This window comes from Pseudochaenichthys georgianus, chromosome 12 (genome assembly GCF_902827115.2).
Source record: "Pseudochaenichthys georgianus chromosome 12, fPseGeo1.2, whole genome shotgun sequence".
In the NCBI taxonomy this organism is placed as follows: domain Eukaryota; kingdom Metazoa; phylum Chordata; class Actinopteri; order Perciformes; family Channichthyidae; genus Pseudochaenichthys; species Pseudochaenichthys georgianus.
In genome coordinates, this window is record NC_047514.1 from 5,660,041 (window position 1) to 5,678,486 (window position 18,446).

The 18,446-nt window shown below is 38.0% G+C and overlaps 1 protein-coding gene across 1 annotated transcript in view; it reads left to right on the plus strand.

Annotated features, from left to right (window-relative positions):
- Nucleotides 1-18,446, plus strand: part of igsf9a (immunoglobulin superfamily, member 9a) — a 67,249-nt gene that overhangs the window by 18,223 nt on the left and 30,580 nt on the right. The window contains 5 exon segments of the mRNA XM_034095361.2: nt 4,464-4,610; nt 7,139-7,287; nt 8,217-8,328; nt 12,588-12,673; nt 12,675-12,730. Coding sequence (XP_033951252.1) covers nt 4,464-4,610; nt 7,139-7,287; nt 8,217-8,328; nt 12,588-12,673; nt 12,675-12,730 — 550 coding nt within the window.

An 18,446-nucleotide genomic window follows, 5' to 3' on the forward strand; every position in this document is an offset into this window, starting at 1 on the left:
AAGCAAATCAATACCTCTGGTGCAGCCTTCCCTCTGAATAAAACTGAGGCAACAAAACGTGCTGCTTTTGTCGTTTTAAGGGCCTGCTTCTTTACATTACATTTAGCTGAGGCTTTTATCCAAAGCGACTTACAATACGTGCATTCGACCAACAAGATACAAATGTGAAGAAAACAGAATCATAAAGTACATCAGGTTTCATAGAGCCAAAACATTTCAAGTGCTACTCAACTGGCTTTAGATAAGCCAGTCCTTTATAAGTGCTTTGTTAGTAATTCTATCGCTCGAAGTGGAGTCGAAAGATATAAGTTCTCAGTCTGCGCCGGAAGATGTGTAAGCTTTCTGCTGTCCTGATGCTCATTCCACCACTTCTATGGTAGCTTTATGAAAACCCACTAACTTGTTGTATGCACTTAGTGGTGCACGATAATTATCGGCCCGATAATTTTCGGTCCGATATTAGGAATTATGACGTCATCCCGATAAACCCGATAAAAGTATTAATAGCCCCGATAATATACAATATATTCTTTGGGTAAAAAAAAGAAAAAAGTACTGGGTGTGGGTGGATTGGGATGAGGGGCGCTTGTTTTCACTCGGCTCCTCCCGTTTTGCCAGTACTGTGGTATTAGTGGTTTAGGAAGAGGGGAGTTTTTCACAAATCCAGCGCTCCCTAACTCATGCCTGGCTGTGACGTAAATGTTGTGCGGCCGTGAAGCCAGGACAGTAAACAAACATGTCGTCGGTGGGACTATTTCAAAGTTTCAGAGTTAGATGGTTCGCTTGCTATTTGTATTAACAAATGCAATGCAGAAGTTCCACGAGGAGGGAAACAGGCAACGAGCTATAATACTTCCAACCTGATTAGTCACCTGAAACATCGCCAACGCTACGATGGTGTGTTAAAAGCGTACGAAGACGCCTGCGCTGCTAAACTAGCGGCGAATCCAAAGCCAGCTGCAAAGGCACCGGGGCTTTTACCTATCGACGAGGCTTTTGAAAAAGGCAAGACGTTTGGGAAAATAAATATGGTCACTTTGAAGAGTCAAAACTGTTCTTGGCTTTGTTTTGTTCATAGTAGTAATGCTCATGTCATTTGCTCACTACTAGTCTTTTTTTTACCACCAGGTGTGCAAAAACTACAGGTACATTTAATATATATATTATATTATTATCGGTTATCGGTATCGGTCTTGAGAAGCAGGAAGTTATCGGTATCGGTTTCAAAAATCAATATCGTGCATCCCTAACAGGAATGGTTGCTTTTGTTTCACTTTGAAGGTTATTTTGTAGTTCAAAGCCTGATTAGCTTCATCATTTGCAGCGCTTAAAAAAAGAAAAGGAAGCGAGGACAGGAATGAACCCAACTTGGGTAACGCTGCAAAACAAATAAATAAAAGCTCTTTAAAGTCGAATCCAAGAGTCAGCATCAGAAATCCTTTATTCGTATGGTATTAAAGGAGCAAAGGAAAACATGCATTGAAAAGGAAACATAATAGACTGACCAATCGATTTAAAGAGGCCCATTATGCTTTGTGGGGTTTTCCCTTTCCTGTAGTTTGTTATATAGGTTTTTGTGGATGTCAATGGTCTGCAAAGGCTTAAATCCCAAAGTTCAGTCCCAGTAGACTAGAGTCACAAATATGAACCTCAAACTGAGCATAGTCCTGTTTTAAACTGTACACAAGTGTTTACATTCACTATCAATGAACTTGGATTAAACCCCTCCCCTTTTTGAAGCTATTACCTTAAGCAACATAGCTGCCGCATTTAATAATCTCCTCTAAGGCCAGTAGAGTCTGTTAGCCTTTCAAATCAGACTGATGCTACTCCTTTGTAAGAGTTGTATTTCCTCACAGCGCTGAATGGTTTCGTGTTTCCCCGTTACCTGAGACCGTATTGAGGGAACAAGCCTTCTGGGGTTGATGGTTGACCGTCTACAGTTGGAAACAGTTCTGCAATGAATGGTGTGTGTGTGTGTGTGTGTGTGTGTGTGTGTGTGTGAGAATCGATATGGGTGTGGTCAGTGTGTTTGTGCATGAATTGAATTGATAAAGGGAATTGTTTAGTAACAAAGAAGTGAGAGGTGGGGGTGCAGGGGATGGCATATGAGATGTTGGTATAGGGGAGGGGCTTTTACCTGTTGTAGGTATCATTTTCACTCTTTGGTTTCACGTGTCATGATCTGAATGATTTTAGTCTTTTACCACCTAGGGTTTAATGTATTTTTACTCCTTTGGAACATTTTGAAGCGAGCAGGATGTCAGTAAAGTTGACGGAATGTCGGAGAACATCAAGCAAAGGTGTCACTCGTCACCGGCTTGAGCTTCAATATCAGGATAATAATAATAATAATAATAATAAATATTATCCTTGCAAGAATGGAAGTAGTATTTGTAGCATTTGGTTCAACTAGTTCCAGAACTGTGGCCTTCACATGCTGATATACAAGAGAGGGAGTTACACAGTCACACGATGGAGGAATATCGGTTCAAAGCAGTATACAATGTTTAGTTCAGATTAGCTAAGACCCACATCAGAAATGAGCATGCTTGTCATATGTCTATCTCCATAGAGGCTGAATCATCGTGTTAATCACATCAGCTATCATATGCCTAAAACAGTCCTGATGCTCTTCCATGTAATCATACATCCTGTCATGTACATGTCAGTTACAGTTGGGCCTTCGTTATCATGTGCTACTCTGATATTGAGAGTACATTCAGTATTTTCCCAACAAAAGGGGATTATTTTTGTTGATATTTTACTCTCAACAGCATGACAACTATTCTTACAGGGGCCACCGGAGCAGTTGTGTTGCATATCAATCAGGCCAGACTCACTTCATTCCAAAAACATTGGCATTAAGCTGCAAAATCAGCCTCCTCTTGTTTTCCACTGTGTATCTGACTGAAGGCAGTTACAACATATTTGTTAAGTCCAACGCTGAAGCTGGGCAAGTGCATATGATGTTTAAAAAAAAAAAGTGGTAAGTTAAAATGGCTGAATAAATACATCAAAATGCAGCAATACAAGGTAGGATGGATAATAATAGAGACACAAATAAACATTTGTGTGGCTAATTATTTATATTTTATATTATATTAACTATTTATCCTTTTTATATAAAAATCGATTATTATATTATTCTTATAATGATTAATCTATATTTACTGCAAATTATATTATTTCTTTAACCTAAAATAAAAAAATGAAAGATTTAATTTAGTTAAATAGAGACAACAGAACTACTTCTACTAATTTTTATAATATTATATTGTATATCATATTAAGTCACTATGAATTATATTATATATCATTTTGATTTTGACCCAGACCTATACTTTTTTTCATCATTTGAAGCCTCTAATTAATGTCGTTTCTATAATGAAATGTTTCTATGCCTCCTTTATTATCTAATTTTCATTGTATTATAATAAGTCTTTCCAGAGACATTGTTTGTTATTGTTTGTTGTCTCTTTTGTTTTCCATCAACCATTCAAAGCTTAATGACCTACACTTTTCAGTTGAGTTACACGCCCAAAAACTCACTAAAACCTCAAAGCATTCACACACATTTCCCTTTCTTCTTCCTCTGCTTTCCCTCTCTCGCTTAATTTACCTCGCATTCAAATCTCTTGTCGTGGTGCATCGTGTCATTGTGCGGCATTTGTTGGGTCATGCTCTCACTTCACCTCCACCCTTCCTTTTTATCCGATGACACCCAATCACGTTTCCCTGCGTCAAAGCAACCTTTCCTCTGAGGTGCTGTACTGACCTATATCGCACTGAGCGAGTAAACACACCACGGGGAAAATAAAACTCCCATGGGTCAAAGGCTAGGATTTTGAAATGCTTAATCCCTAGAGTGTTTGCTGATGTGTGTTTTCCTCCACTGTTTTCCTCCCTCCCCTCTTCTCCCGCATGGATTTACTTCCCCTTTGGCAGCACGGAAAAGTAAATAAGGTGTGTTATCCCTGCCAACATGCCTAACTCCAACTTCCTGGTTCTTTTTCGACTGTCCCTTCCTGCCACTAAAAAGCCTAGGTTAATAATTACCGTCGCCACACGCTCATCCCAGCAGCACTATTCCATTTTGTTTTATTGTGTTCATGTTGTCTTGTTTTCCTGAGAGCAGAGCTCAATAATACTTCCATTGACAGTTTCTCTTCAGCCGGGCCGTTCCCTGCTGTTGAGTTGCCGCATAATTGTCTGTCTGATAAAGTGTGAAATCTAGAAGGACACCGGAGAGATGTGAGCTGCAGACGGGAAAAAAAGATAAAGGGCCGGTGTTACTAGCCGCGCTCGAGGAAGCCTTCGCCTGGCAACCAGGATTTATTTGTGTGTGTTGTTTGTGAATGTACTGTTTCGGGCCAGAACAATAATGCTTGGAGTGAAATGACAGGTGAAATCAGCATCAGGTGCAGGCTTATAATGTGTCTTTGTGTGCTTTGTTTCTGCAGGGCGGGTGTCTCTGGTTCGCTTCACCGACCTCAGGGTGGAGGGGCTGCAGTTGGGTGACCAGGGCTTGTACGAGTGTCGAATCCTCTTGCTGGATGAATCCACGGATGAGCCGCAAAATGGCACCTGGACTCGGCTCTCTATAACCGGTGGGTGGTGTGTGTTTGTCTTTCGTTCGCTTCATAGGAGAAAATCAGTGATCCGAACCTTAACCAGAATGGCACTCGGAGAGACCTCTGGCAAGGCCTTTTTCCATAGTTGAAAATGACTGCGTGTGTATATAATATAAATACATAAAATAAAATATGTAGTTTGAAAATATAAGATTGCTCTTCGCCTGGTCTGCCAATGAAAACACAGAAAGTCCGAATGCATAACTTATAACAACAGCAGAGAAACAGCTGTAATTATTACATTTGATAATTTGCTCTTATTGTGGCAACTTTCTTTCCATATCTTTCTTAGAACCAAACCCAATGTGAGCCAGGATCATAATGGCAGCAGGAGCGGATCTTTGATGCCAAAAGATGCATTTAAAAAGGGAACATTGGCCTTAGGCTGCATGAAACCAGATCCTTATACACAGTCTCTGGTCTAGTCAAAATGTAATATATGAGGCTCTTATGTCGAACGATACTTGAAACTATATGCAGCTGTACATAATGTGCCACTTTTCAAAAGAGGATAATACATGTTTTATACGTATTGGTGGGCGTTTCCCATGGCAGTGTTTGACTGACTTCTTAGGGCCGATGTTATTATGAGACACAATGTCGGCTACTATAGTGCGCTACTGGCTAAAGTGCATAGTCTCATATTTAAATATTATTATTAGAGTATATAGTGGTGGCATTATAATCCTAGTCATTGGCAGCTCTCACAAAGTGTCACTTAGTGTACAAAGGAGGTGGGTTAGCGTTAGCGTCAGTCTCTCACTGCAGACAAATAAATAAAAAGTGTATTAATTCCTTTATACAAATGTCTTGAGATATATTTAATCAGTTTGACATTAAAGCTGCACAGAGCAGGTTTGAACTATCAAGTTCCTGTAGATCCTACTGTATTTTCCAGTCTGCCACTTCCTACTGTATACAATGACGTTATTGCAGAAATTGTCCCTTTCTATGCCAAATAATACAATAAATCTAAAGGTTCCAAGTACATGGTTTTCAGCCTTATTAGCAGAATAGTCCAATTTAACTACTACATCATCTATACCATCATCCCTGTCTACTACTCTGTAAAGCACCACTCAAACTCTGTGTACACGTTGTTTAAACTAAACTTTTATTTAGAATTTTTTTTTAAGGTAAACTTTCTTTACAGATCAGGTAAGTTGGGCAACTTTTGACTTTTTCCACGCTATTTTTTCCTGACTACAGTTGTCACCCTACGTATAGATAGGTCTAAATAATACATCTAAATATGCATCATTATTTTGTTGTGCTTTGAAGTTTATACGCAATTGGGAAAACCTTTGCCACAAACATACAGAACAAAGTTGGGGCTGACGCTTGCAGATCAAAGCGAGGCGAGACAGTTGCACCGAGTTGGCCTGTGTGCACCCGTTAGAAAAGAGTGTAATATAATAGATTATGACTGAGGCCTTGAACGCACCATCACTGACAGCCCTCGCAGGTATGCTCTTTATTTCCCTAGTGTTTGTCTCAACATATGAGATTGTCAAAGGCCTCCATGGGCGGAAAATGCTCAAAGAACAAAAGCCATTCACATTTAAAAGTGTATTTGTTTTAGACCAGGAGTGTCTGCCAGTCGTTTTCGAATTATAAACCATAGTTTCACCAGGCCTCCCCGACACTAAAACAAACATTTCAACCGGTAATCCAGATAACAAAAGAAAAATGATTCTTAGTCTTGTAGAAAGAAACTTTTTCCACTGGTTATTTAATATACAAAGTTACAACAAATGTTTAAAGCAGAAGAATTGTTGCAAGCGGTTCGTTTAGGGTCGGACGTTAAAGGAAAATTCTCTGTGTGTGTTCTGTGATGAGATCAAAGTGTAAATCATTTATAGTTCTAAAAAAAAAAAGGCAGCTTTTTGACTTTGGTTGAAATAATAATGGAACTTGATGGAAGTTAACTGAACACAGACGGCTGCTGTTTAATGAACGAAGCTGAGCTGCTGTACATGAATTGATAAAATGCTGAGGATGGAGACAAAGGACTTTTTGTCTGATATTCTGTTTTTTCTCTTTGGAGTTTTTTCTCGTATTGCTGCTGCTTTGTGGCTGCTGTAGAGTTTTATTTTGCTACATTTTCCTCTATTTTAAGGCCGGGCCAAATATCGATATTGTATCGAAGTCGCAATATAAGACTAGATATCGTAATTTCTTATATGATATTAAGTATCCTTTTCTAGTTTGTAAAGGCTTACAGTAAAGTAATTAATTTTTCATAACCTACCAGCAATTATACTATTTATAACTGATACATATTTAGTTAAAGCACCAATTGTCAACCCAACGCAATATCGATATGAAGGTATTTCATCAGAAATATCGTAATATTTGTTTTTACATATCGACCAGCCCTTATTTAGGTGTATTTTCATAGAGAATATTGTGTTTTACAAATTAAACCAAAGGGGATTTACTTGTATAAATCCTTTCCTTGTATAAATGAATTGACGTTAATCTTTTAATGATTTACTCCGTAGCTCCACCCACCTTCGCCGAAGCCCCGCCTCCTGTGGTGGAAGCTCTGGTTGGAAGATCCCTCTCGCTTACCTGTGTTGCTAATGGCAACCCCACTCCAACAATCACCTGGTTAAAGGATGGCAGTGTCATTCAAAGGACAGAAGATCAGGTATGTTATACAACTGTGCTTTAATGATGAATATGGATTTCATTTTTGTGTCTAGTGCTACAGTAAGCTAACATCCATGCTACGTTCAAAGTCACTTAAATCAGCCAAATTCTGATGATTTAGATTGATCTTAAAAATATCATCTTGATGTATAAATCCTTAAATGCACGAAATGACTGCGACATGATTGTCTGATTTGCTCTTTGCATTAACGAGCAGTGGATTATAGCTTCAGAACAATTATATTTCATCTTCATTTTATGTCAAATGTGTACATAAAATGAACAAATAACAGTATTTACATACCATCAAATTCATTTCACAAGGGTTGTATACAGTACTGTATGTGTTAAAGTGTGTTCATGGTTACCCATTGTTGCATCTGGTAGCGACGGAACTAGATTAAACAATATTACTCATAAAAATAAACAAATATAAAAATAAATCATAGGCGGATCAGTCTGGTTCACAATCTAGTGGTCGGCTTCCTCCAAATAATAACTAACGAATTTCTTAAAAGTTGAATTAGCTAGGAAACACTAACAAATTAAACCAGAAGCACTGATGTAATCCCAGGGCCGTCCCTCCTTACAGGAAGATCACACAGACTGCGTGGGGCCTCACCTCGCGGAGGGGGCCTCAACTGAGCAAGGGACGGCCCTGTGTAATCCTTCAAATTAAACACTTAAAATCTTATTCTGCAAACAGACTTTCAACTTCTTCACCAAATGCGTTGTGTTTCAATAAAGTGCATTCCTTAGTGTATCCTACACACATTCCACATCTTTTAATCCATCATAAGTATGTATCGCATGTACAGTATGTGTGTACCTGTCTGTATGTGCGTACACTATCTGTTACATTTATGTATTTATATGTGCTAGTTGCGTCAATGTGCCTCTCGGCTGATCTGATAATGATGTTTACAGGAAGGAGCCTTATCTCTGCCAGCAGTGAGCGCACAGTCAGCAGGAGAGTACACCTGCCACGCCTCCAACTCCGAGGGGAACGTGACCCGCGTGACCAGAGTCAAGATCAAAGGTCACTGTGTGTGTGTGTGTGTGTTCCTTCAGTCTCTGGGATGTGTGTGTGTGTGCGCCTAAATTGGCTGCATGCCATCCGTTTCTCTTTCTCCTTCTTGCATCATATGACACAAGTCTTAGCAGCAACTCAAACTGAATTTCACTCATGTTCTGGCGCTATGATATTGATATCATCATTTGAGACAGGATTTCATTGGGGATGTAGAGAGTTGCTTTATCGTCATGAAGCTCTGCGTTTGGTTCAATTTGCAGGCTGAGTTTCAGAGATTTAACGCGGTTTTTAGGAGTTTGTGAAGCTGCTGCAGGGGGAAACAAATTGTCTTTTTACATATCTAAAAATGTTACTGGTTTATTGAAAATGTACATTTCTCTTGAGCTGTGGGCTTGACCATATGTCATTATATCATGAGATGTAATGTTTTCAAAATGTGACAGATTCCCAAGAAAACACATAGCCTATAGCTAGCCTACTAGCTATAGCATTAGCATTTGTAGCCATACCATAGCAATCTAGCACTGTCAGGCCCAAGACTCATTTTGTCCGGTCGTTAGCTAATGGTACAAACAGAGATCTTATTCAGGAGGATTTAGTTTTTCCTGATATGAAAAATGTTTTAAAATCAGAAGAGTATATGTGTTGAGAGCAGAACTAGACACCAAATGTTAGCTGTTAGCTGTTAGCAGCTGGAGGTAAGCTTAGCTACCGAAGCTAACAGCTAAGGTAAACACAGCAAGATTTCATTGAGTTATATAATGACTCGTTCAAGCTTTCAGTAAATATAAGATTGGGCAAAGGATTATTATATCGTTATCATAAACTATTCAAATGTAATCTTGTATTTGGTGAGAAACTTGAATTAAACAGTTGTTTGAAGGACAGCCTTATAATAAACAAATACATATTTAAAACATATTAGTGAAGGAATAATGAGCTTTAATATGAGCAATATATCAATGGCATGTATGTAGAATTTCACTTGTTTTTTGGATTATCAAGAATAATAGAATTTCACTTGTATAGGTATCAACATTTCTGAGTTTGTAGGGAAAAGTTATTCTTTCAAAACAAAACAAAAAACACATCTACTTAGATACATTCTATATATAAAATACAAGTGTGTCTACATGGGTAATAGGTTTAAGAACAACATTGTTTCTCTTGAATCCAGGACTTCAATGTGCTCGGTTTTTTATTCATTTGGTAGATTCCATAGTTTTGTGTCTTTTGACAGCAACGACTTGCCTGAAATGTACGAATTGACTGCCCAATATGAGGACAAATACATGTAGAATATTCAAATGTTCTGCTATGTATCATAGGATTCCACCACCAACACAGCACGACGTAATGCATTGTGCTGTTTATTCCTGACTCCTTTTTTGTACTCCTACACCTACACCTACTGCGGGGTCTTTTTTCTCCGGAGGGCCAGGACTCGTCTGGAGCGTTGTGCTGCTGCGTGGGGAAACATTGTCTGTTTTATTTATTTTTGCATAATATCTCTGGAATCTTGAATACCGTACTTTTCGGACTATAAAGTACTAGCTGCTGCATATAAGCCGCAGCAGCTAAATTGTCCGTCTGTCTTGCTCTCGTTCTGTCTCTCGGTTCCACTTTTACTTTGGCGCGCAACCTGTCTCACTCTTTTCCGGCCTCCAGCTTTTCCTGCTGGAGCCCGCCGCTTAAAGGTGGCGGGCGCGGACCGGTCATAGAGCCCATAGAGTTAAAGGTGGTTAATTTTACCTGTAAAATCCATAGATTTAGGAGGTTCGCTAGTGGCTGTTAACTGTACAAAAAAAATGGGGAAAAAAGTCGCGGCTTATAGTCCGAAAAGTACGGTAATAATCATCCCGAGCAGATACCGCTTTAATACTGTCAGTCTTAGTCACATTATGTGAGCTTTGGCTGTGTTTTTGTGCGCCGGTGCCACATGGATGGATCACAGGAGACTATAGCTGATCTGGATGAAGTCTAAAAGCTTTCGGTAACCTCCAAACTAATGCATGACAACACCTTCTAACAGGCGTTCATGATTAGTTTACTAGGAGATTACATGAAATTTCCAGCACGAGTCTCGGGGTATTGGGTATTATTATGTTTTCAATTATTTTGTTTCTGAAAAGGTTCTTTTCGACAGCTTTCCTCCTGTGCTTTGGTGTAATCGTCAAGCAGTAATCAGGACTTTCAACACTCAAATCCCCAGCTCATTTTCTCACAGTAATATGAGTGTTTGTTGCTTAACCCAGTGATGCATTCACTATTACACTCCAATTGTGGCAAGTAGCTACATACATTTACTTAGATGCTGTACTATTAACAATGGAGGAGGTACTTTACTTCTTTATGGTAAAACAAATTTTATGCAGTATTTTCGACAAACATTGTAGATTTATATTTTTTAATCCAAAATATTGTCACCACATACTTTTTCTTATGTTTTCTTCTATTTTGTGTACAAATATTTAAATTAATTTAAATTAGCCTAATTTGCTACCATCACATTTTAACTACATCATTATCTTGGATGTGATAATTCACCAGGGCAGTATGATGGTTTAATAAACATTTAATCGATATAGAAATATTTATTTTGTTCCTTTTTTTAAGTATCAGTGTTATTGTCAATACTGGTATATCACAAACATTCTTTTAATAAAGCATTTATTTATTTGTATTTATTATTCCACTATTTATTTTTAGTAAAACAACTCAGTACTTCCTCAAAATATATAATCAATAATAATAAATACATATATTCACATAATAAAATAAACCAAATACAAATATATAAATAATGTAATAAATAATGCTACAAAGCAGGTTAAAATTAATGTTAAAATAATCTCCACACAACACACTAAAGTACAAAGAATACAATATTAATTACACGTTAAAGGAACTGTTTAAAGATGAGTTTGTTTATGTAATAATTGAAAACGGATAGGGGCAGTTTAATATATATCCTCATGTATTGCACCAACATTCAAACTTACATTTCTAATATTTTCCCTTCAATCCCTTCAACTCATAAGAACTGATAAGCCAGGAATCTTCAGAAAACATGTGTTTAGTGTGTCGTATCACATTACACTACAGAGGCGAATACCAATCATCTCTGTGTGAGGTAGATCATGATCAGAGTTTTATGATGTGTAACTCCGCCGTATTTCACACTTGATTCCACTTTCATGTCGGTATGTTACGTATATTTTTTATTTATCAGTAACTCTCTCATAGATCCACAGTAAATGAAAAACAAATATGCGTCCTCTTTGATGCATTTAGGACGTTTAAAAGATACTGAAGGCTATATTAAATTCACATTAAAAATAAGAGCTATGGGGGAGACAAAGGGAGAACATTAAAGCATGAAGACATGTCGCAGTAGAGGCACGAAATACAAATGTGAACCTAAAAATAAGCAAAGCATGTCCTCCTTAAGTCTAAGATTTATGTATGTATTATTTCTGTAAGATTTAAACGTTGGGATGTGCCCGAAGACAATTTTTTTTTACATTCAAAGCTCCTTTAATGTTTTTTGAATGAAGCTATGAATGACTGTCATCATATTTAATGACACTTTGACCCTAAGAAAGAAAGTTGTTTTTTATTTTATTTTAAATGTTATTTATGTTGCTGTTGGATTGCTCTGAGACCGCCCCTTTAATACAGGAGCTTGTCTCCATTTGTGTCTGGCAAGCGAGAAAACAAAGGGTTTTTAAGTGCAGTGGACATGTTTTTTAAAGGATAAACACTCAAAAGAAACAATTGAAGCAGAACATTTTGTTTGATACAAACATGTTATTTCGCAATCAAAGTTAACTTTGATCACTGCTGTAACGTTTTCGGCAAAAGTGTAGCCTAAAGGACAAAAAGAAGGGCACTTTTTGTGACTTCTGCCACACTCACCGGCTGAATTGAAATGATAAAGCAGATTTTGCGGAAAGTGAAACGCTTTTTTTAAAGACTAACAGTGAGTATATAATTAAAGTGGACATATTATGCTCATTTCAGGTTCATATTGGTATTTAGTTTCTCTACTGTGACATGTTTCCATGCTTTAATGCTCAAAAAGGTCTTTATTTCCCCATACTGTTTTATTATTTAATATTTAATATAATTCTAAAACAGAACGACTATTACAAAAACTAAATCCCCCCTCTGATAAATAAAGTATTTTTTTTCCCCTGTCATTTTAGAGAATTATATTTAATTGTATCCCTTTTTGTAATCACATATTTTGTGACTCCCTACAGGTCCGCCTGTTATTGTCATACCTCCCAAAAGCACCTCTCTCAACAAGTCCCAGAATGCATTGCTGCGGTGCCAGGCGGTGGCCGACCCCCCCCAACATGACCTACGTGTGGCAGAAAGGTGGAGAGAATGTCCATCACATCGAGTGAGTGCGCTCTTTACTCTTTGTTCCTGAAACACAGCTTTTTTTTTTTATCTCCCCCCTTTGATGTTTAATGCAGGTCCCTCAGCAGGCGGAGGAAAACGTTACCTTTGTGAGCTTTCTGTTTTATTCCCTTAGTTCTACGGGCTCTGCTTTGATTTTTCCATCTAAATCAAATCTCACTTTGCGCTTTTGATGGAAGATTTGAAAAATAAAATGTTTCACAGTGAGGGAGGAAAAATGATATCAACAAAAAGAGGTAGTGGAAATTGTAAATAAACAAAGTACCTGCGGTAAAATGTGTCGGATTAACTTTCTGAATGTGAAAATTTAAAAAATATGTTTATTCCCCTAAAGCAGGGGTGTCAAACTCAATTTCATCGTGGGCCACATTCGCATAAAGGTTGCACTCAAAGGGCCGGTTGTAACTATATAAATATGTAATATATATATATATATATATAAGGTATTATATTACATTAATGCCTCTGACTTGGATTATTATCGGATAGGATAATAACTTAGTAATTAACATATGTCTGAAAGCAGAAGTCCAGGGCAAATAATTGCCAAGTCTCTTCAGTGCGCATGTCACAAAACGAGATGCATTGTGCGGACATGTCGTTTATGGGCAACCTGGCTTCTGTAAAGTGGCATGTAACAGTATAATAAACGTATTATATCTTTGCAAGCTCTTGCGGAGGCCACATAAAATGAAGTATCGGGCCGGATTTGGCCCCCGGGCCTTGAGTTTGAGACACCCTGCCCTAAGTCTCTATCTTCTAGCTGCAGCAAAGTTAAGCAATGTTATCCACTATATTATCTACACACATTAACATCTGCTTCTTCATCAATGCAAGCAACAATCTAGATTATTCATCAATTAAAAAGTCAAATCTGCTTCTTTGTTAATAAGAAAAATGTAAAATAAGATTCTGCTTCTACAGTATATCAATAGAATCTAAAAATCGGCTTCCTCAATAATCCAGAAGCCAATATTAGTTTCTTCATTAAAAAGAAATAATAACGTCTTCATAAATAAATAAAACATTTACTCAAGTACTGTACTAACTTTGACTTGAGTACGATTTTGAATGCAGGGTTTTTACTTGTAACAGCGTAGCCCTGCACTCTGGTACTTCTAATTACTCACGTACAAGATCTGAGTTCTTCTCCCAAAGGTTCATCAGTAGAAGATACATCCTTCTTCTTTGTCAAGTAATATATGATGTGCTTTCTGGATAAGCTGCAGAGGTTGGATGGCTCCTCTGTAATCGACACCAGAGTTCAGTTCTCCACCACAGGTCTCCAAATGATCTGCTTCAGAAAGTCACTCAAGGTCAACTTTCTCCAACTCGTCTTAGCTGTGATTGAATGAGGTCTTCGAAACCATCGAACGGACCGCACTGTAATAAAAGAGACTGCTTCCCCATCAATAGAAACTAATATCTGCCTCCATGTTCGAGTCTTGCTCCGTTGTACATGAGAGCGGGTCCCAGCGCAAAAACAAGAAGCCTGTGTGACATGCAGTCATGTGCGGTTCACTGAAGGATTTGATGACTAATGTTGAATGCCCTTGTAAAGCTGACATGTGTAAGTGGAGAAAAGTGTTTTTGCTGCAGGTCTGGCGCATGTGAGGTACATTCTGAATCAACCTTTTGTGACACATGGCCAAAAAAGGTATCCGTTTTTCATCTCTATTCTAACTAAATAATTAAACACGCATTTAGAAGCCTTGTGCCTAAAGTATAAAGAAGTAAGATAAGGTCATTTCTTTATGAAACTCATGATTTCTTTCTCTGAGTTTGCTGACAAGCTTTTAATAATAATAATACATTTAATATAAGGGCGCCTTTCATTACACCCAAGGACACCATATAATTGAGTTAATACTTAAAGGTTGCCTATTATGCAAAATCCACGTGTCTTTTATACATCAACATGTGTAAAAATATTCTCACTTTTTCTCCTGATCCATTTCTATAAAAACCTGTCTGAAAATGAGCTGATCAGATTTTTGGCCACTTTATGTCATAACGATTTGGCTTGTGTAACCATTAGCCAATCACCAACCAAGGAACTCCCTCCCCCAAGACCTGCGTCCCTCACCCTGTTCCAGTCCCGCCTCAAAACCCACCTCTTCAACTCTGTATATCCATAAGCCCCCCCCCTCTCAACCAACTTTCTCCTGACTGCTTTTCTGTTTTGTTTCGTTGTTTCTTTGTTTCTTTTTTGTTTTGTTTGTATACCCTCCCTCCCAAATGTAAAGCGTCTTTGGGTTCAAGAAAAGCGCTATAGAAATATAATTTATTATTATTATTGAGGTAACCCCCCCCCCCCGCCACCTTCTCACCTGCATCTCCTCCTAGAGCACCATTGTGTTCTTCTTAACCAAATGTCTCTCAGAGGGGCGTGGGGAGGGGCTCCTTATTTTCATCTAAAGTAACAGACAGAGAATCAGCACTTTAGAAACATGGCTGAAATAGAGGGGATTATGGGATGCTACAATGATCTGTGCGGACTGGTAGCTGGAGAGGTGCAAGTTTGCCTCCAGGGCCCTGCCAAGGTGTCTTTGAGCAAGGCACCGAACCCCCAACTGCTCCCTCGCGCCTGAGAACTGAATTTCGAGCGATAAATAAAGGCTCAATTTCTTCTTCTCAAAAGCAACAGAACATGATTAAAAAAAACACTAATAGGCAATCATGGAGGATACAAAGTAGACACTTGATGGTGAGTAGGCTAATTTCAACTTTTAGTTAGTTTAGCTGTCCTTGACAGCGGGCTGTACTACTGGATTAACAACGTGTCACATGTTCAGAATCAAGTATTCAACTAAACCTTGTAATACAAATGTCTGTTTGTTACTGATAGCCAGCTCCTCTTCTAATTAAAATAAAAAGTACTCTGAGAACCTTATTTAGCCTCCGTATTGTTAATGGTTGAATGTGGGCCGCGAAAATGTGATTCTTAAGTGGGCCCTGAGTTGGAAAAGGTTGGGAACCGCTGGTTTAAGCAATGGATTGTATAATACAACACCAGACACAATGCTGTTTAAACATTCAAAGATGGTGGTGTGGTGCACTCCTGAAGCAGGTCAGCCAGATAGGTGGGGGGGCAGGTTGTGGAGGTCTTTTAGGTGAGCAGGAGGTTTTTGGAGTTGATCTGGGATTGAACAGGAAGCCAGTGGCAGTTGGATGAGGATGGGGGTAATGTGGTCAGAGGATTTGTTGTTAAAATACATATTTTTAGCTTGAACTTAAATCACAACAAAAGGCAGCAAATGTAAAATAACACAGCAGTGCCAAAGAAAGCTCTCAGTGAATATATGGAGTGGTGCGTATTTATTCAAAGAGCAAGTACAATGTGCAATGTACTTTTTACAGGCACATCCGAGGTGTTCGACAATACAAACGAGAACATACATGTAGAGATGTTTTGTTGGTGGATCAGAAAAGTGGCTTTTTCGTAGTGAGGTACGGTTTTTTCCTTGTTGTGATTATCAGTGTTTTTGCTTGAAAGTACCATAGGTGGTAGGATTTATCATCAAATCTATAGAGCTTTTTTCCACTTCATGTTCAGATTTTCTCCTTATAACCCTGCCCACGCACTAAAATAGCCCCTGTTAGTGCTTTGATTTGCTCTGCTTCTCTTTCACTAATGCACAGATTTCCTGCATTCATTTTCAGCCCTCCTCCCTTTAGTCTGTCCCTTCTGGGCTACTGTAGAAAACATGGACGCTGCACTATACTGTCGCTGACTGACTATAGAGTACATGTTTCCTATGTGAAGGGATCGTGCTAAGCAAACACAAACACAATGATTATTAGCTTTATTTAGACAGAAGTGGATATTATAAACCCCTTGGTCCCCCAAAGGTCCAGGGAAAAATGTACAGCCCTTGAAAATCAATTCATCAATTTTGAAATACAAATATTCCAATTTCTACTTGTAGTTGTCTGAAGTACTTTACTGATTGTATTCTGTATTTTAATCCATTTCCTATTCTTTTTAAGTGCAAAATCCTTTGGCTTTTTTACTTACTCCATTTTTTATTAAATTGTTTCAAAAATATAACTTTCAATTTATTTATAATAATATTAAACCAATTATATTTTTTTGAATCCTTGGAACATGAGATTCAGTCTCAGTGCTCTCATCATCACAGATCATAATATAGTTTTTGACTGAACCTTCACCCAAATAACCATAAAAGTCATGTGTTTTTTGCCTTATGTAAATCTCTGGTTGTGTTTACTTTTAAATTGTGATGTGAACCTTGTTAAAGTACTTTGCACCCGATGCTTGAAAAGTCCTATATAAATAACGCGTATTAATATTATTAAAGTTGAAAGCCGTAATCTAAGCCTACACTGTATAGCCAGCCCTAACTTTAAGCTTTATATTTTTTATTACTGCCGATTTGTATTCATATTTTATTCCTTTTTTCATTCCATTCCATTGCAATGTAAATATTTTACTATATTTGTATTATATTTTGTATTGTTTTTAATATTTTTTCTAGTTCCCTACCTGTGTTTTAATTCATGTTTTATTTGTATGTACGCACCATGACGTCAAGTCAAATTCCTCGTATAAACCTACCTGGTAATAAACCTGTTTCTGATTCTGAAGGAAAGTCTTATGCCTTCTCTTAATTGTGGGGAGGGTGTCTGCCTTCAAAGCATTTTCTCCCATAAAAACCTAAATGGCCAAAATAACTAATGACTGCAGACTTAATGAAGACAACAGGATACAGCATTTGCCAACAAATGTACGTAACACACATCATATTTAACGTCCATCATGTTACTGTAAAAACAAAGGATGTAGCTTGCCTGAAACTGTGGAAGCACTGCATGATGTTCTCTGGTGAAGAGGTTTGACAATAGCAGTGCTCAGTGGCAGCGAGAGTGAGTGGAGAGCGGTTCAGGATTCATCCACCAGACGATTGAACACTCTTAAAAAGCTGTGGCTGGTTTCGGGTCAGTCGAGCAGGTGGAGGGCTTCATTTGCATTACTTCCCCTCCTCAACATTTCTCCATCACACATACTAATTCATCCAAGTTACACTCGGGTTAATACTCCAGCTGATTTTGACAAGGAGAAAAGTTTCTGAGAGGCTTTTTGGAGCTGAACGTATAATGCTGTTAACAGCTGAGTACTGCACAAGGATTATTCTGATCTGCTTTGAGTTAGCGGGATAACAAGCTCTTTTGTAAAATGTTCTTTTTTCTACAATTACTCACAGCTTTATAAGGATATCTGAGTTTCATGGGGGTTAGTGTTTGAAGCTTGGCACAGGAAGAGTTTGTTATGAAAAGTAAATCATCATAGAAAGAGGGAATATTTGTGGAATATACTTTATGCTTATGTCTAAAGTGTAACAAATAATGTTTTTTAACACATAAGGAAAGACCATGCCTGACATTTATACCGGTGTTATTTCATGATAAATCAATCTACAGAAAATTAACTAAAATCTTCTTAAGTGAGCTTTTATTTCGATAAGAAACATGCAAATATAACCAGGAAAAGGTGAGGATGGCGAAACTTCAACCACATTCAATTTCAATTAATCACATTTCTCTTCTTTGTCTCATGAAATCGCATAAAATACAGCTCAGATTAAATACAATCCCAGCAGCACCTGCAGTGTGTGCATTATTCACCGTAAGTCACACACCTCCTGCTTCTTTCACAGGGCTGCCAGCACTCATGC